The sequence below is a fragment of the Aythya ferina genome (assembly GCF_964211825.1).
Source record: "Aythya ferina genome assembly, chromosome: 1".
NCBI lineage: Eukaryota > Metazoa > Chordata > Aves > Anseriformes > Anatidae > Aythya > Aythya ferina.
In genome coordinates, this window is record NC_140296.1 from 194,270,794 (window position 1) to 194,290,917 (window position 20,124).

Genomic DNA, 20,124 nt, shown 5'->3' on the forward strand with positions numbered 1-20,124 from the left:
ATTGTTTTAATTCATTTCACAGACCTCAGAGTCTCAGAAGTTATCAGATTGGAAGTATAAATTAACTTGAATATACATTCATATACAAGTTTTCATAAAACAGTTTAAAAGGCATTAATATAACATATTCTCTTCATCGTACAACAGGTTTTGTCTCCAGCAATAACAACATAAACAATTTGATGTTACTCTAACAATGAAATCATATCTTTATTCCTGTAACAATGGCTTAGAGAAAAATAATGTGCTTTATGTATTTTTGTCATTGTGCTTAAAATTAAAAAATCACATTCTGGTTGGGCTTGAAGGGTAAGACTGGGTAACTAATATCAAAATCTTACTGACACTTTTCTGAACTAGAATCTTTTTCTAATTCATTTAGTAAATGCAAGGAATTAAGATAAGGCTTAATGGGTTCATCACGGTATGTTAATGAAGTCAATCACTTGAAGTGTACTTCCCTCAACAGAGACTATTACAAGTTTTGTGTCTTCTTAATTAGTCTAGCTGATCCACCTGCATACACAGAGCTGTATCTCTTCATGTTCAGAATGCAATTTTACTAATTTTACTACTTTTTGCAATTGTCATTCTGGAAAGAGCCAATGCAGCTAAGCATGACCTTGCTGCTGTTTGCTGGAAAGGTACTGAAATGAAGGTGCTGGAATTCATCTTGGGAATCTGATTCTGGACTTTTGTTATTGCTGTCCTGAAGCTGTGTCACAAGACAGTTCTCAGTGTGATTTGACCTGGGTTCTAAAATGGACTTGTAATTCCAAGGCCTTGGTATTATTTGCAGTTCTACAGTTTGAGAACATCCATGTTTATTGAACTATTCTGTAAATGTATAAATAATTTGAGCTTTCATTTCTATTTGAATTAAACTTTTTATCACATACTACAAAAATATAATTTTCCCACTTTGCTTTTTGAATTTTACATATACGATTTTCTGTAAGTTAGATTTTAAATTTAATTCCATAGTAGGTAATTGAAGAATACTAAACTTTGCATATCTTTTGTTACAGTACCACTTCCTAATATTTTGAAAAGGCAACTCCGTTCCCTTCCCTTCCCTCTTAGTGCTTATCACACTAGCTAAGGCTAATTTTTCTCCTCTGTTTGATGTCTCTGTATTTGTGTTTTATCATTATGTTTTAAACTTGTATATATCCAGGAGATTGTTTTTATTTTCTTTCTGCCCAGCAAATTGGAGTCTCTAGCAAAGACTTTTTTGTACTACCATTCTCTGAAGAGTGTTATCTTGCATCAACTGCAAATGTTTGATTTGCATCAACTCTGGTTCACATACAAGTATGAACAAAAATGCCTACACAAATGAAGTTCTCAATTTTTGGCATCTCTCTGTTTGGAGTTTCACTTGTACTTTTCCCACTTCCTAAATCCTTCCAATATATTCAGAGTCACAAAAGCACCAGCAGCAGACATGAACATGAAATGCATATTCTAAAAATTTCAGCACTTTTGTTGGTGAAAAACAACTCTCTTTTAGCAATAGTGTATACATGCTTATGTACAGTGCTTCAGAGTTTATTTCTTGGCCTCTGCAGTGTTTGCAGTTGTTTCACAATGTTTTGACTCCTTCAGGAGAGATCATGAAATTGCTTTTTTTTTTTTTTTTTTTTCCATAAGTAAATACAGCTGCTGAAATCTCTCTACAAGTCAAACTGTTCTTGAAGAAATTCCAAAAAGCACTGAAGAATGTCATATACTTCAGTACAAGTTTCACTACCTTTACAGACAACTGATTTTTCAAAAGGTGGCTATGCACAGCACAACATTTTTTTATCCATTTTCCCACCAGAGATGTATAAAGAAATCACATTTTTCTGAACCATCAGATTTCTGGTTTGGGAACGTAAAATGACTCTGGTTGTTTCATTGGAGAAACCCAATATATACTATTGCCATATGCACAAAAAAAAAAAAAAAAAAAAAAAAAAAAAAAAAACTTCATTGATTTTATTATGGTTTTAATTTTGATTCTTTTTGATTTATGATAAAAAAAAAAAATTTAAAGGAGAAAAGTTTCCCCATACACTATGTGAATGGCTGAATGCTGTCAAGATAATCAGATGTAAGTCCTACGGTTTGGCAGCTTTTATCGTGCCTGTACTACAGCAGAATACAGTGTTCTCTGCATAGTAGTTACTTTGGATAATAGTTACTCTAGAAAAATCCAATAGAGTCAGGTGAATACTTGCAGCCATCAGCAATCTTTCTCCCGAAATTTTGAACTAAACTATTGGCATTCTAAGTAGTGAATGTGAATTTGCTGTCATGAATTTGGCAAGAAATGCTTGAATTCTTCCATACATGCCCTGTCTTCACTTTTTCTCTGTGTTTTGCTCTACAAACATACTTGCTCCCCATACTTGCAGAATGTCATGGCTAGATTTCTGTGTGCCAGAGAGATTTCTGTGTGCCAGAGGGGTTCTCCATCCCTTCTCTTTCTTTTGTAAGATGTTTATTGACTCTGGACATTCTGTATCTCATACAACTTTCTCCTAAAACATTTGTCTGGTTTTGTGCCACCTTCATGCAAAAGGTCAATATTTTAAAATTCTGAATATAAAAAACTCTTTAAGATACTGTTACATCAGAAGATGTTTTTGTCAGCTATTAACATTTGATATCAGGACAAGTACAGACCTGACTGACATTGCTGTGTCTGATCAAGGTGCCAGGAGCATTGTGTCCCTCATATTCAACCTCCCATTCCCTGTTCTGGCTTTGTATTTGCACGTGCCTCAGACAGTTCTGATAATTGATGCCTCAGAACATAGTCCTGAAGTACTGATCTGGGATCATAACCACAAAATGAAATTACATAAAGTTATAGTAACTTCTCATTAGGTCTCACCTTGCTCAAAAGTAAATGCCCTTGGTCTAGCTGTTCTAAGTGCAGGGATCTTGGAGATTTCTATTCCTATGGAGAGCTGTGAAGTTGGGATTTGCCCAGACATAATTGTAGGAAAGTTATCCTTTTCAAAAACTCTACTTATTCCAACTTTCTTCTATCTCTCTCTGTGTGTATTTGTTCTTGAACTGTTTTCTCTAATTTGGGATAAAGCTATGTTTATAAAATCTGCATGTTAGCCTCTTTTAGCACTCTGTCTTTTGGAAAAAGAACACAACAACAACCACCAACCAAACAAACAAAAACCAGATCCTACCACGCACTAGAGATCAAAATACTACTTCAATCCTGTAAGATTTTCCTCGAGTAGTCAGTTCACTTGGATATTTCTCAAGGTCATATTATATTAGCACAGGCCACAGATGCTAAAAATGCGACTTGCTCCATAACTGAAATGTTAGTGTGCTACATAAGAACTCTGACATGAGCAGATCTTAGGATAATTATTGTTTCCAGTATTTCTCTACCTCCTGTTCTCAGATATTATTCCATGTTTTCTCATTTTGCATGTGTTTTTTTTTTTTTGTTTTGTTTTGTTTGGTTGTTTTTTGTTGGTGGTGGTGGTTTTTGGTCTAGTTATTTATTTATTTGTCTTTTTAAGTTTCACAGTACAATGACTTAGAAACGCAAATAATTTTAATGATATTGCTCACAAAGACTGTGTCTTGTCCTCAAGACCTCTATGTTCTGTGAAGGGGCTCCCTTTCTATGTGTTTGCTCCCTGCAAGGTCAGGGGACAAAGTGAAGGGTGGGTTTATGCTGGGTGGAGAAAAGAGAAAGCACGTTTGTTCATTAGGCCTATGGAGATGGCAGAGAGAAGATCCACCACCATCCACCTGGACATTTCATTTATAAACATCTACCTGAAGGCAACACTTGGGCTCTCCAATGATGTTCAAAACTTTGTTAATCAAAGCCCTAAGGATCTGGATTTAGATTTGAAGTTAGCCCTGCTCTGAGCAGAAGAGAGGACTAGATAACCTCAGAGGTGTTTTCCAACCTGAATCTGTTATTCAAAGCCTGCTCTTTAAGAAATATTGTTTTTTTGTGTTCTCAAATATTTACATAAAGGTAGCATAGTCAACAGTTGACAATGATGGAGGGATAATGCTGCCTCTTAAGAAGTCTTTCATGCAGTTATGATTGTGGACCCAGACAGATTTCTCACATTCTGGCTTTCATTGTTTGAATGTGGGTCTCCCATGTCGATGTTGTGTTCTTTACATTACATGTTTATCTTACACAGTCACATGTACCCCAGGATCTAATTAACTGAGTTTTGGTATTCTCTTACTTCCTAGAGCTTCAAAAAATGAGTCAAGCTGGTGAAGATTCCAGTTCCAGTGACACAGAATTGGAAATCAAGGAGGAGCAACCTATCTGTGCACTAGCTCCAACTGTTTATGCCCAAGATGAGGGATCAACTGATGTAACAGCGAGTCCTGCATTTCAGTGCTTAGATGAGGTACCACGCACCCTAGCTTTCTCTATCTATAGCAGTGCATATTGTGTTAAAAACAATTAACCTGAAAGGTATATTTCATTGTTAATAGTTACCATAGGCTATCTGGAGCTTCCCTAATTCTTCTTTATTTTTTATTCTAAGTTATGTGAATGTTTTGTGAAGTAGAAGCAGAGCATATACTTCTTGGGATGGTGTGCTTAAGGGATATCCATGTTATTTCTGTCAGTGGTCATGGCTGTAAGGGGAATGGACCTAGAGAGATCTTTTTTTTTTTTTTTTTTTTTTGTAGCATGTTAGGTATAGCGGTTATTGCATCACAAATTTAAAAAGACTTGATAACTACACGAAAAATCAAAGCTAAGTGGCTCCATCAGTGAATCGCTGATGACAATAGAAGAAACCTTCTGGAACTCAGTTTCTTTTACAGAATTTTCTTTTATAAGGAAGCTTGTAGATTAATTGAAATGTTTTAGAATTCAGGATATTGAATGGAATCCTCAATATTAAATGCCAGAAGAGACATTAAGAATATAGAGATTCCAATTTACACTGAGGTAAATACTCAGCAGATATTTGTCTAATTTGTTCTTTAAAACATTAAACTCTTCTTTAAAAGTCCAGAGCAGTTAAAACCTCAAAGACAACTGACCTCTTGCCTTACAGAAATCCTCCTATTTACTGAAAGTATGGAATCTGCACTTTGGGGAATACTTTGTTTTCCAGATATTCATGTACGTTCTCTAAAGATTTTCAGGTGTGTTGGAATTTTTGATATACCAACAAGAAGCATACACCTGGTATAAGATGCCCTCACCCCTCCCACAGGAAAATAAAACTAAATGGTATAATAGTATTCTAAAGTATATATGCTATTTTTACTTTGTTTTCCTTATTTTTAATCATGGGAAAAAATATTATTATTCTAGCCTCATTCTAGGAAATACTCAGATCATTTGACTGATTATTTTTCCCAAAAGATCTTTCCTAGGAGGTTATTCTGCATGTCAAATTTAAGGCCAACTTGTTTAACTCAGATAACATAGAAAACTATTAAGGGGAAATATAAGGTAACTTTAGTATTAGTAGTTGTTCCCAACTTGGGAAAAATTTTCTGTGGAAAACCAAAGTAAACGATTTACACAGGATTTCATAATGAGCTCTTTTGGTCATTTTGTCATTTTTTAAAGGGGAACTAGTTGACTCATTCATTCTTACCATACTTTTTAACAGTTAGTACTTGTGCTACATGAGTCAGTTGGACTTTTCATCCCTTATTCACATTTCTTCTCTTTCACTGCCATATTTTTGTTTTCCTTTATTGAACTTAATACATGATTCAGAGATAAATATATGACTTTGGTCACTATAGAGGTTGCTGCATTGATATTGGCTTTAGTCTCTTGGAACAGCTTTCAATTTTTTTTTCCACAGAAACTGAATCATATTATATTTTCTCTGGTTTACTGGCTGCTTATTTCTGCAGCAAATACTCATCAGAATGGACACCTTTAGATATTTTAAGACTTATCTGAGCATGGTTATAGTCTCTCTGGCAGGACACCTTCCAGTCAAACCAGTCTTGTTTTTCTCATGTAAATAGCAGATAGTTGCAAAAAGGCAAACATGCAGACCTCTCTCTCCTTCCTTTTTAGTAACACACAGTAACCCTCTTTAGCTGTAGGGGGTTGGTTAAAATATTAAAAACTGGATAGAGGTTTGAACAAAAGCCACTCAGTCCATCATGACTTGCTTCTTTTCACCAGTGTTTTTATTTACATGTATTACCAAGATGACATCAACCTAGCTCAATACTTCCACTGCTGTTGGTTAGAGGACTGTCATATATTCACAAAATGAACTTTCCACTTCTTTTAGCCTTAGTTGTTGTGTCCTCGGAATAAAGACTTTTGCTCTAACACTGCTAATTGAATTCCTTGTCTTGTGTATCTCATATCCTGTTTTCTTCTAGTATACACCATTAGAAATAAATCAGTCTGCATGGTGTTAATGATTTTCAATTAGATACAATCTCCTCTTTTTCTGAAAAAAAAAAAAAAAAGAAAAAAAAAAGAGAGAAATAAAATGGTGGGAGGGTAGCTCCCCTAGTTTGAGACCTTTTTCACTTAGTATAATGTCAGCAGTTCTTATTCAGTTTTAATCAAGAATGATGTCTGAGCTTTTCTATGGTGTGCTTTTTCTTTCTCTTCCTTTTGTTGGCATGTTCTTGGTTTAGAAAGATATTCCTTTGTTCTCTGAAATGTGTACATCTATTAAAAAAAATACAAGAAAAAGTATTCTACAATATTTATCATGCATGTCTTCATAGTGGACACTTCTAGGGAGCTATTCGTTCTGTAAAATGCTTCACTTCTGAATAAAAAGTGTGTTACTATTTGCCAAATGCAGTGGACTTGTTTGGAAGTACCTTGTTTGGAAGGTACCACAGTAACCCCTTTCTGCTAATGAACATGGTCCCTTTATGTGCTAAATCCGAACTTGCAGAAGAATGAACTCCTTTGTGAGATTTCTCTGACTGGTCTAATGCAGACTGGTGCACTCTGTATCCTACAAAAATAAAATGTACTGTGCAATCAATTTGAAGCCAGCATCAAATCTTCCATTTGCACTGCTTTTTTGATGGAAATTGTCACTGTCACACTACATTTCTTTTTGCCAGTGTCCAAGCATCCTATTGCCACCACCCATTGGGAAGCAGGAAGTCTCTTACCATGCTCTCAGTTAGTGATCAAAGAACACTTTTCATCACTATTTTGAATCTTGGAGTCTTTCTGAGGTTAATGAACCTCTTACCCATTACTACCAAAAGTGAAGAGCTGCTATTAAAAAAAATATTAACCAGAATCCTGGTTCTACTGGAAACCTAGAGCAAAGTCTCTGTGCTTACCGAAGACAACAATACAGTGACAACACAGAAACATGTCAAGCAAGTTTCACTTCTGCTGATCTGAAGCTGATTCATGTGGGGCTGTTAGCTAGAAGAGCTGGCCATGAAATGATGCATGCGTTCAGTGCTTGACTGTAGTTTTAGGAGCAAAAGGTACTTTTCATTTTTCTCTCATCTCCACTATTATATGAAGGTTGGCTACAGCTTTCAGATAGGAATATTAATAATCAGTAGTTCATATATTTCTTCAATGGCATTCTGACATTTGACAATGCCACTCCAGAAAATATTTTATTTTATTTTATTTTATTTTATTTTATTTTATTTTATTTTATTTTATTTTATTTTATTTTATTTTATTTTATTTTATTTTATTTTACTTTTTGCTGTTTCTTAATTCTCTCCTAACTTAGGTTAGAAGGTAGATGGAAGGTAGTCATAAACAACTTCAATTTTTTTAGACAAAAGTTAGCTTGGTAGACCAATATAGATTTTTTTTTTTTAATTTATTTTTTTTTTTGGTAACCATAGCAGTGGCTAATTTGCTTCAGTACACTTCAAACATGTATGGGCTCTAGCAAAGATGTGAAAATCTTAACACAGCTGTTGAATGCAAGCAATATTTTCAAACTTAAGCTGATCCTGGCACACTCATGTGTTACATGCTTCAAAGTCTCCTGGCACAAAAAGAAAAGCTATATTAATATGCTGGCACAGACAGGAAAGACAGATGTTGCCTCCACCCACAGGAATCTAACTGCTAATTAAATAAACATTTTTTACTTTGTTGATATGGTCACTTGGAAAGTGAGCTAGGGATGATAATGTGGCTGTAAGCTAGAGTCTGTGTTTTATTGTAAAAGCTTTCAGCAAACGAGCAATGTTTTGCATAATGGATGTTAAAATCTGATTAGCGTTTGCGATGGGAAACTCTATTGTTCTAATTAGTCGTAATGCCTGTTAGAAGCTGTAAAGGAGTGGGATGAATTTGCAGATGTCTTTCACCAGCAGGAGGGAGAACAGACCCAATGTAATATGCTCTTCCTCTTGAGAAGTTCTTTTTACAAGGCGAAATTGAGCGAAAACCAAGCCAGGAGTCTGTTGGATATATTGAAGTTATCATAAAGCAAGTAGCATTTCTTTTGATTTCTAAAAAGTATGTTTGAAAGCAAGCACTATTTACAATGTGTTGTTTCTTCTATGTTATCAAGTGCAAATCTTGTGCCACACAGAGGAAACGGCCCCTGAAGGCGGTGAGACTGGGAGAAGGAATAACCTGTAATTGCAGTGTCTTCTGCTTTGGCCTTTCCTCAGAAATTTCTGAGACTCACAAGCCTTAAAGAGACAAGCATATTATTGTCTTATGTTCCAAAACTATTTCCTTCTTTCCCCTTTTTCTCACTCAAAATACCTATATGAGACCTGATGTTGCGAACCAGGGCAACCTTGTGCATATATCCAGCCGTTTCTTACGGCGGTTCTGCCAGCACAATGGTGTGGTGAGGAAGCCAGAGCAATGCTCATTGAACAGTAAAAGTTTTTTTATTCCAAAAACCTGTCTTCATGTACTCCTTAATGAACACAACCTTAAAGATCTGTGCTAAGAAGAATCTGTTATCTTTTGTTTTAGCATATGGAGGCTAAACTGCAGATGTAAGCAAAGGGGCTTTTGTCCCCACAGAGAGATGAGAATTTCTGTTTCTCAGGGTGGATTATACATCTCCATACAAGTCATCAACTCCGTGTAATTGCTTAGAAAACAGCAGTTAAAACACAGTTATTTTTTCCCCTGTGTAATTCTGAATGTTGGCATACTGTTTGGGTAGAAATGTACCATTAATTAGACCTACGGTTTGTCTTGATTGTGTAAACGTAATAATAATCGATAATAGGGGGTATTTTTATCCAGTTATTATTTTCCAAATGGATTCTTCTCTTGCTGAGATCGGAAAAAAAAAGGTGAACAAGAACTTAAAAAATAATATTGGTTCATATCCTATTCTCCTGACTTGTGTGAGTGGTAGATTTGACACATCATCTTCACAGAATCACAGAATTTTCTAGGTTGGAAGAGACCTCAAGGTCATCGAGTCCAACCTCCAACCTAACGCTAACAGCCCTCCACTAAACCATATCCCTAAGCTCTACATCTAAGCGTCTTTTGAAGACTTCCAGGGATGGTGACTCCACCACTTCCCTGGGCAGCCTGTTCCAATGCCTCACAACCCTTTCTGTAAAGAAGTTCTTCCTAACATCTAACCTAAAACTCCCCTGGCTCAACTTAAGCCCATTCCCCCTCGTCCTGTCACCAGGCACGTGGGAGAACAGGCCAACCCCCACCTCGCTACAGCCTCCTTTAAGGTATCTGTAAAGAGCAATAAGGTCACCCCTGAGCCTCCTCTTCTCCAGGCTGAACAAGCCCAGCTCCCTCAGCCGCTCCTCGTAGGACTTGTTCTCCAGGCCCCTCACCAGCTTCGTCGCCCTTCTCTGCACCCGCTCAAGCACCTCGATGTCCTTCTTGTAGCGAGGGGCCCAAAACTGAACACAGTACTCGAGGTGCGGCCTCACCAGAGCTGAGTACAGGGGGACGATCACCTCCCTAGCCCTGCTGGTCACGCTGTTCCTAATACAAGCCAGGATGCCGTTGGCCTTCTTGGCCACCTGAGCACACTGCTGGCTCATATTCAGCCAACTGTCCACCATCACTCCCAGGTCCTTCTCTGCCTGGCAGCTTTCCAACCATTCCTCTCCCAGCCTGTAGCTCTGCTTGGGGTTATTGCGCCCCAGGTGCAGGACCCGGCACTTGGCCTTGTTAAACTTCATGCAGTTGACCTCAGCCCATCGGTCCAGCCTATCCAGATCCTCCTGCAGAGCTTTCCTACCCTCAAGCAGATCGACACACGCACCTAACTTGGTGTCATCTGCAAACTTACTGAGGGTGCACTCAATGCCCTCGTCCAGATCATCGATGAAGATATTAAAGAGGACCGGCCCCAGCACCGAGCCCTGGGGGACGCCACTAGTGACTATTGTTTTCTGTTTCTGCTTAACATTGAGGTTGATGGCCAAGTTCACTTCTGGCAGAAGTATTAGAACTCCATAAAAGTTTCATGAAAGCTGTGAATGTAACCTATCAGCTTAGTAGGTGGAATACTTGCATTTACATGTATCAGGGACTGTGGATGGTATTTGTCAGCTGTTTTTCTTTGACAGTTATGTCAATGTATTCGGGCCCATGTATAACATATATTTTTTTTCCTTTATCTCCTGGAAAAAAGAGGAGAGAATACATTGATGAAAATATTTTAAATCTCTTTTTTCTTTCTTTTTTTTTTTTTTTGGTAGGCCAGTATTTATGCATTTAGTTCTTATCTCCTTTCTTTTTGAACACTTAAACGCCCTTGCTGTATTGATATTTCTATGACTTATGTGTCATAGAAAATTTTGCTTGATTTTGGTTTAGGTCATAAACATAATGTTCTGGGTGTGGGTTTGAGAACCACCTTAATTTCTTTTAAAAATAATCAAAAAAAGGAAAATTTATTTTCCACCACAGTGTCAAACTAGCTGTTTTCCATAACTCTTAAATAGATATCTGAGCTGACTACATTGTTGTCTTTCCTCCATCCCCCCAGTAAAAATAATAATAATTTTAAAAAAAATACATGAAGGAGACATATTTGCATACAAAGGATATAAATATATATATATATAAAACAAACAAACAAACAAACAAAAAAACAACAGAAAATGCTTTCAAATCTTATTTTCAGTTCTCTGTCTTTGTTTTGTGGTGTTGTTTTTTTTTCTGATTTTTTTTTTGTTTGTTTGTTTAAATAATGCATGGAAAGCCAAGACATTACAGTCTGCTTGGCTGATCACGTTGAGCAGATGGATTTGTGTTTCACTTTTTGGAAGCAATCCATTGGAATTTTGCTAGCAAACCAACTGTTAGTAATCTTCTTTACTAAAATTCACCGTTTAAATATTAACAAGATCAAAAACACAAGTACTGCCATATGATCATCTTTGTTACATAGATGTTTTCAGTACATTCAAAAGCATGTTTTGAATTAGTAAGCTTCAAGCAGAGACCAAGTGCTTTGGTTTGTATATAAAATTGTATACTTTAATTTGGGTTGTTGTTGTTATTTCTATTCACGTATTGATGAAAACTGCATGTTATCTGAGAGGTTTTGTGTAATTTAAAAAACATGTGAGTTGTTTCTCCTTTCTCATGCTAAAGATACAGGTTGTGTAAACTCTTGATTGGGCAAATAAGTTTTTCTCTTCCAAAATATGAATACTTTCAAAAAGATGTCTGAGATTTCAGTCTTTGTTTTATTTGACAGCTAAAGTGTCATAAAATAGATCTGCTAAGAGCTATTGTAACTAGCAATTCCATAACTCTCGCATCACATAGATGTTTTTGGTCATTTAAGTTTTATATGTTTCATATTATATATGTATATATACACTATACCCCTGTTTTCTTACTGCTTTATGTTTTACAGAAAATCAATGAACAATTTATGAGAATTCTCTTCATAGACTTCATAGAACTTTCTTTCGTAAAAATCTATGACAGCAGCACAGCTTTAACAATGTGACAATTTTATTTACAATAAGTAAAAACAAAATAATGCTTGCAGAAAATACATGGAGTTATACTTTGTAAAACTAGTACACATTGATGGAGATTCAGCTACAACAGTTTCAGGCAGGTAGTATACAGATTTGTGTAACAACATTACAGTGGTTTTACAATTTTTTTCTATTTTTTTCTTTTTCTTCCTTTTTTTTTTTTTTTTCTTTGAGAGGTTGGTCAAGGGTTTTGTAGGTGATATTAGTCACATTTGCTTATTCTGTTAAAGAAAACTTTGTAAAAAATAAATTTTAAGTAAAATAATAAAAAAAAATTAATAGGTTCCCTTCCAACAAATTAGCAGGAAAAAGACATTTTCAAGTAGAAGCTTATAGATACTGTAAGTCATGCTTATCTAGTTACCATATAATGAATGGGAGCAAATTGTGCATTTCATGCAAAATGATTAAATGTAATCATATGCAATCAGATATTTGCTCTTCTAACTAATACTTCATAAGTTGTCTTTTGTTGTTGTTGTTTGGTTTATCCTTTTTATCCTAAAATAAATATTCTATACTTCACAATGTCTTCAAGCAAAGATTATACATTTTGAAATTAAATCTTCCGTTAATCTTATATTTGAAATGTATAAAACCAAATTACACTTCCTTCAAAATATTTACTCCCTTAAAATATATATATTAATATTATATAATCTAGAAATTGCCACTGTTTCTCATTTCCATCACGTATAACCACGACAGTTTTGGTTATCATGTTAAAAACAGTAAAAGTCTTACTTGTAAAGTATTCAGTCAGGTGTGTGCTTATAGTTTTGTTGGCACAGATCTGTTGCTTATCATTGCCAATAATAATCTTTTAACCAAAAAGACTATGCCAACAAAGACCATACTTCTACTGGTAAAGAAATGGAGTCTCTGAATTGTTTGTCTGCATCTCAAAATTGGTACGGGCTACATAGCATTAGCTAAACACCTCTTGCTAAGAAAATTTGCATCTCCTCTCAGAATGTTAATCACTGTGATTGTAGAGACATGGCTTTTCTGGTGTAGGCAATAGGTACATGTAGGCAAATTTGTGCTCGTTATCTACAATGTGAGCTATAATAACAGTGTCTTTAAATTGCACTTCTTGAAGATATAAAAAGATGATTAAGCTTCTTTTGTTATTATTTTAGGAGAAAATAGTCCTTCACTTATTCTCTTTTCTGTTTGTAATGGCCAATGGATTACTCAAGTTTCTTTGATTACAAAAGGGGTGCTCAAAAAATGGGGAGAACACAATCTTCTTGTGTTACAAATTATTTATCATCTTACATATAATTTAAGGTCTAATGGTACATAGAGTGAGAACTATGTAAATAAGAGCTTGAGTCTCTACAGGAGCCATCTTATAACATTTTGCTTACCTAAAAGATTTTTTTTGTCCCCTAAAAGTCTTTTTTTTTTTGGTATGCACTTAGAAGCATTAATACAAAGACTTGTATTCTTCTTGATATGTCTTCTACCTACCTGTCCACCTACCTACGTAAATCTGTGATAAGCTATGTAACAGTTCCTTTCTCCCACAAATGATGAAAAGGACATTGAGCTTGAACAGAGGAATTGAAATGAGCAAGAAGGTTGCCTTTCATTACGTGCTCTATGCATTATTTCCACTTACTTTTACCCAATTCTTTCACCAACTTGTTTAAATAATCTTTGATAAATGGAATAAGATTTGAGGAATCATTTTCATTTTCTAAGTTTTATTCAAAGCTTTTTTTTTTTTTTTTTTGAGTCTTTGAGCAAACTATGTGGCCGTCTGTTACCTAATATTTTAAAAATAATATTATATTGCACTTTTCCTAATTTATATTGACATTCTCATGGTATATCTTCGAAGTTGTGAAGGATAGATGATACAAAATGTTGGGTGGTATCAGAGGTACAAAGTTTCATGCTAAGTGTTTAATAAATTTTTATGTTTTCAGATATTCCTCTGAGTTATATTAAGGTAAAAATGCAGATGTTCACTCAGACACAACTTGCTGAAGACTATTTAAAAATCTCATGTATCACATACAGTAAAAGCACCAAAAGCAATGTTTAGAACATTTATAAAACAATACCAAGACTTAACCTATGCTAAGTTTTAGCAACAACTGTTCAGAATCATTCATGCTGTCTTTGATAATTACATGGGAAACACCATGGAAATATGTTGTCTAGAACTATGTTACAACAAACATAACTGAATATATGAATTCTGAGTATAACACTGAGTAAGTATCATCTTGAGTGCAATCCAAAGCAAACTAATTAAGAGAAGGTATAGAATTAAGGCACAAAACTTTTGGGTCTGATCATGATTTTTACTGATTTAAAGGCTTGCCTATATCCACTGGGAGTATCATCCGAAACACCATGCCACGTACCCCAGAAGATCCCATTGCGAACACCTTTGTACTTCTTGTGGTAGTACTTGCCATTGAGGTTGGCAGACAGGCATGCGTCAAACCACCAGCCAGAGCTGTAGTATGCCCCACAGTTTCCTGAGGCATACCTGTCATTGTCCTTGTCAGGAGTTGTGAAGAACTTCTGATCATGGTTGTAATGCCTGCTGTAGTGAAGGGCATCTCCTGCCGTGCCGCTATAGCCGTGAACGCTTAGACGGTACTTCAGGTACTCGTTGGCCACATAGAAATGTTCATATTTAGCGTACTCTCTGATACCATTGAAATCTTCAAGTTCAATTCTCAGTTGCATGTCCTGGCTCTTTGTCAGGAGGTGAATTTTGTCATTCCCCAGCCAAAACTCCCTGCTGAGGTTTCCAAAGCCATTTTTGTAGTCATTCCATGTTCTGTTAAAGTTGGTGCTACCGTCCTGACGCCGCTGCAGCACCGTCCAGCCACCTCCTTGTGTTTCCATGTCACAATAAACTTGGAAGCTGTTATTTCTGGGGTCAGGGGTAATGTAGTAGATCCCGTTATGCCTTTTGCCTGCTGTATAAAGATCTGCACAGTCTCTCTGCATTATTTGCATAACTGGTGGAAAAACAGAGAGTGTTAGAATAAACATAGTGTCAATTTTTTAAAAAAGCAAAATTTTTATCCAGACTGATGTAGCCTACAGAGCATATTAAAGGCAGTGCAGTCTGACTCAGTGCTGTTATCTGTGCTTTGAATAGGCTGTTTTTCTTACCAAATGCATCACTTCTGAAGTTTTTGTTAAATAAGAAAAGTCAGATATTCATTAAAGTTGTGCATTACGTTGCCATCATTTTGGACTTGTATCTGCCTTTAGTATATTTAATGAGTCAAACCCAAGAAAGCTGTTTGAAAGAGGTATAAACATGTTCAGCCTTATGGATTGGAGACACGTCTAGTTGGGAAATAGTGTTATGGCAATTTAAATTCAAGGGGCAACCTTTTTTTTTTTTGCATAAGGTTTACTACTCTGTTATAGATACCACCTAAGATCTTTGCATCTGATGGCTGTCCAGAAACCATTTAAATTACTTTTTTTTTTTTTTTTTGTATCAAAACTGTCTAGTAGAGGGGCACTTTGTCTGCTTTCCCTTTTCTCCTTTTCTTCAACCTTTCCTTAACTCCTATAACTCCAGACTAATGTTTTCAGTCCATATTTCTAATGTTTACTGTTTACATTCTCACTCCTTTATTTTATTTTATTTTATTTTATTTTATTTTATTTTATTTTATTTTATTTTATTTTATTTTATTTATTTTATTTTATTTTATTTTATTTTATTTTATTTTATTTTATTTTATTTTATTTTATTTTATTTTTTATATATTTTGTATTTCAATATATACCATCATGCTATGTCTATAATTCAAATCTTCATTTGGCAGTATGTAAGAGGAAAACCTTGTTCACAGGTGAATGACTTTAAGCTGGCTGTTGTTCAGTAGCTGCCATTTGATACAGAACATTACATCTTTAGGAATTTCTCATGTTTTAATTTTACAATACTTTAGGAAGCAGGAAAAAGTGGTAGAACTGTCTCATCTATTATAGTAATACCATGATTCCTAGAAAGATGCAGCTAGAAAAGTGATGAGTTTTCCTGTGCATGTGGCATTGCTGGCTTTAAAGTAAGGAAAAAGGTTTAGCATCTATCATTAACACTGTTTTTTTCCCCTCATCAGAGCACTGTTTTATTCCAAAGAAAAATACTCCCAGGTGTTTCCTGTAGAGTCAAAATCTTTTTTGTCATTTTTGATTCTGTAACTCATTGTGTCTTGAACACAATGTTGAACATTGTGTTCAACAGCTTTGAGAATGCATTGTAGTATAATTATGTGTTCCTAAATAAATGATAGAGAGCTCTCAGAAGTTCTGAGTTGAGTCAAAAACATTTTGACAATGTTCCTTTCTGTTGTAGATTTGAATTGATAAGCATGCTCATTTGCAGACTTCAATTGCATACTTTTTCCAGAAAAAGTTAAACAATTGAACTACTTCTTGAAAGGGAGAAGCGTTCTCAGGCTACAGCAGGGGTTAAGACTCAGGATTCCTTGTTTGCTGCTACAGAAGATTGGCCATCTATGGAAGCATAAAGTATAGGAATCAGAGACTTGAAAACAAAATCTAAGTCTTCAGTCAAATACATTAGAATCTATTGGACTTTGTGTAAGATCTTTTGTGGACTAAGTTTCAGAGAAGATATTGACAGGGAATATTCATTTCTGCTAACATGCATTTTATAATTCAATTCAACTCCTATTTGACTAAAGTTTTGCTATTACTTTCAGTAGAAGCAGGAATGGCTCCTCCTATATGGGAAAAAATGTAGCTGTTATCCTTGCTAGTTGTCATGGTACGTATATTGTTGCTACAAACACTATTAGACATCAGTTGCTCTTAAACATAAGGAACATCTACTTTATCATATGCTATGTACAGTACCCAACATTTCAGTAAAAATATGAGACATATCTTAAACGAATTTAGTTCATCCTGAAGCACTGTGCATGAATTTGATTCATTGCCCATTATCAATATAGCAGACACCATTCATTCTTTCTGTGAATATTTTATATCTGAATTAGAGTAATCAGTTTATACTGATTTATATCTGATTGAAACTGATTGTTGATACAGTATAAGCACTACCTTTATTATTGTTCATTTGCTCTTTTCACACTTTGAAGAATTTCAGCTGTATATAACCTCTGCAATCTGCAGAACCTTCAGTTTTCAGTATGGGTAGACAGAAGAGCAGTTTTATTTTAAATTTGAATGCTAAGCAACAGAGGCTTAAAAACTATAATGCCTTCTGATCTTTCTCTGCTTTGTAGAGCCCTCTGTCTTCATATGTATGACATCTATTGCTATCCTTTAATAGCAAATAACATTGGAAAGAAATTATTTGTTCAATTTCTTGATTTTAATTAGGACAGGTAAAATTCAAAAGAAAAAGTTTGTCAGTGAAAACACCTGTTTTCTACTTTATGCTGTACATATACTGGATTTGTACTAACTGTTTAGCAGTAAGGTGATGGTGCACATATTACCCACTCGAGAGGTACTGTTAATAAGCTTTTTTAGCCAAGCCTTTCAGATTTTAACTGTGATAGTAAAAAAAAAAAAAAAAAAAGAAAAAAGAAATTTGCATTATCCATCCCTTAAAAGCTAAACTTTTTGCTTGATTATCTTGATATTTAATAATGACTTGTTATTTCAGAATAGCTGCGATTTCACATTGAATAGAAATATGCAGTTTTATAAGGCATACCTAAAGAGTAAAATTGTCCCTTGCCATCCAAGGAGAAAATATATCTAATTTACTGATGTTTGATATCCTTAATCAAGGGTGTAGAATAAAATCTTTGTTTTTCATGTTAACTTATTGAAATTAAAAACAAACAAACCCAAAAAAGTCCTCTAATAATCTGTGTTTTAAGTGCCACAATAAAGTCCAGTTCTAGGAGGAACTGAACACCTGCAGCTCTCAGTAACCCTCTAGTGGCAGCTGAAATCTTGTACAGAAGTATAAACAGTAAAAGGGCAAATGCTTATCTTGTGAAATTAAAAGCACAGCTATTTACTTAAAATACATTTAAATTCTTTTACCTAATATTTGTAACATTCACAGAAAGCTTATGCAGGCATTAAGAATTAACAGATTACATACCAGGTCTTGGTTGCATTGCTGGGCACTTCGAAGAACATTTGTTATCAAGACTGTTCACAACGAACGTCAAATTAGCAACTTTGCTGTCAACATAATGCTCCACATTGTTCATATTCAGGAGACTCATCTTCTCTATACGGCCCTGCAGGGTCTGAATCTGGTTCTTTGCATTTTTTAAGCTGGTTGCCATTCTGTTCACTTTGCTTTGCAGTTCCTTTACTCTGTTATCTTGGATTTCACTGTTTTCTGCTGGAGTCTCTGCATTAGGTGGCAGGAATTCATTACTCCTGTCTCTTTCTTGGTTGTCATCTGCCTGCAGCTTGCAATCTTGGCAACACTTCTTCAGCTTGTTTACTGCTTCTTTCAGGGTCTGTACTTCTTTGAGAGTTTTCTCAATCAGTCTGAATTGTTTGGGTAGCTGGATAGTCATTGGAGGCAGATTTATCTGGTATGGACAATCCTCTCCTTCATCACAATCCCCATTAGTTTTGAGCTTTATAGGACAAGTACCAGTAATTTTTCCTTCTTTAGCATCCTTTTCATCTTCTAAAGCAGCTGCAAAGACATTTGTTAAAGCCAGGAGAGCTGTCTTAAGCAAGACTAAGTAAACAAGCAGCTTCATCTTTGCAGAGAAACTAGCACTATGAGGAAGTATGCAAAAGTGGAACAACTTTATAAGGGCAGCTTGAAGCCTGTGAGTTATCAGACTGCCTGCACTGTTCTCAGAAATGGGTGGGAGTGCTTGCATCACAAGTGATATTAATAGCAGAGCAAAGTAGGTAGTGCTTGGCAGAAGTAGCATGTTTCAGTGATTATTCCTGACTCAGAACTTGTGTATGTAGGCAAAATGATGAAATGCATGTGTGCCGATCATTTATGCAGTTTAATTTAATTTCTTCTTGTACATGGACGTTCTTTTTGGGGAAATTACTTAACTCTGTGTTATAATTGTTTTCTAACATCTGTTTCTTAACATTTGAGTTTCTAAAATTGGTTTTGAAAACCAGACTCTAGTTTTACCACAGCAGGTGGAGAAGGTGAAAATCAACCCCTTTGCCAGTCTGAGGTTTATCAGAACAATAGCTTCAGTCACATTGAGTCCCCTTCTTTCTAAACTTTTTTTTTAAAATAAAATTAAATAAATGTATACATGAAAATGATTTTAATCCCAAAGCATATTGAAATTCATATAGTTTTGCTTCTATTTTTCAGGATAGTCACTAAGAGGATGAGCAGCTCTTTCTTCTCCCTGTTCTGCCTACCACTGTTTAGAACAGCTATCAGGAATATTCATGAATTCTACGGGAGAACAAAATTAAAATTAATTGTTATCTGATTCTTTGAACTGGTTATTGAACATTTTGAAGTGAAAGTAAGGGAACTTAATCCCCCCTCCTCAATGCTTGGGATCCTAACTCTTGGATTAGTTGTCCAGAAAACCCAGTGCAAAACCTGTTTCTCTGAATCATGCCCAAAATTCTAGATCTAAAGCCCAGCTGGGAGCTAGGAAAGTGCTCCAATGGGCCCAGCATTCTTTTCTGTACTCCTGATTTTCAGCCCCTACTTTCCTTCCTTTTTATTGTGCCTTCTATCAGCTGCAAGAGTTAATCATGTACTTTGCATGACTAACCAAACCAGCCAGAATACCTTAGCCGTAGGTGACAGTTTTCATCTACTTCCTCATTTCTGTTCTACAGCCACGTTTACCATTCTCGTGTCGTGCCTACATGTTTTTTATGGTTTAGGTCTTTTTCCTTCTGCCAAAAAATAGAGCTGAATGGACACGTTTTTATGCATTCATAGCTCCATCAAAGGTCAAATAACTTGAATGAGTAAAGGATATTTACACCAGTTCTTTAATTAGTGCAATCTGAATGATTTACTTCCCTAAACTCTATTTGAAATTATGCATACTACAGATTAAACATTAAACAGACATTAGTCACACATACTCTAGAATTCATGATCTCTGGAATGTTACTAGTTTTTATAGAGAACACAGGCAAATACTGATAATACAGGAGGGGGGCTTGGAAAAAAGAAACAAAAACAAAAAACAAACAACT

At 35.4% G+C, this 20,124-nt stretch overlaps 2 protein-coding genes across 2 annotated transcripts in view; one reads left to right on the plus strand and one right to left on the minus strand.

The window, feature by feature from the left end:
- CCDC146 (coiled-coil domain containing 146) overlaps window positions 1-20,124 on the plus strand; it is a 72,232-nt gene that overhangs the window by 4,682 nt on the left and 47,426 nt on the right. The window contains exons 3-4 of the mRNA XM_084507510.1: window positions 4,243-4,406; window positions 8,367-8,467. Coding sequence (XP_084363636.1) covers window positions 4,243-4,406; window positions 8,367-8,467 — 265 coding nt within the window. The remainder of the gene's footprint in view (window positions 1-4,242; window positions 4,407-8,366; window positions 8,468-20,124) is intronic.
- Window positions 11,909-18,806, minus strand: FGL2 (fibrinogen like 2; the record flags this gene model as incomplete). Its single annotated transcript, XM_084515344.1, has 2 exons — window positions 11,909-14,945; window positions 18,059-18,806. The coding sequence occupies 2 exons, from the start codon at window positions 18,804-18,806 to the stop codon at window positions 14,239-14,241; spliced, it is 1,455 nt and encodes a 484-aa protein (XP_084371470.1). The 3' UTR covers window positions 11,909-14,238.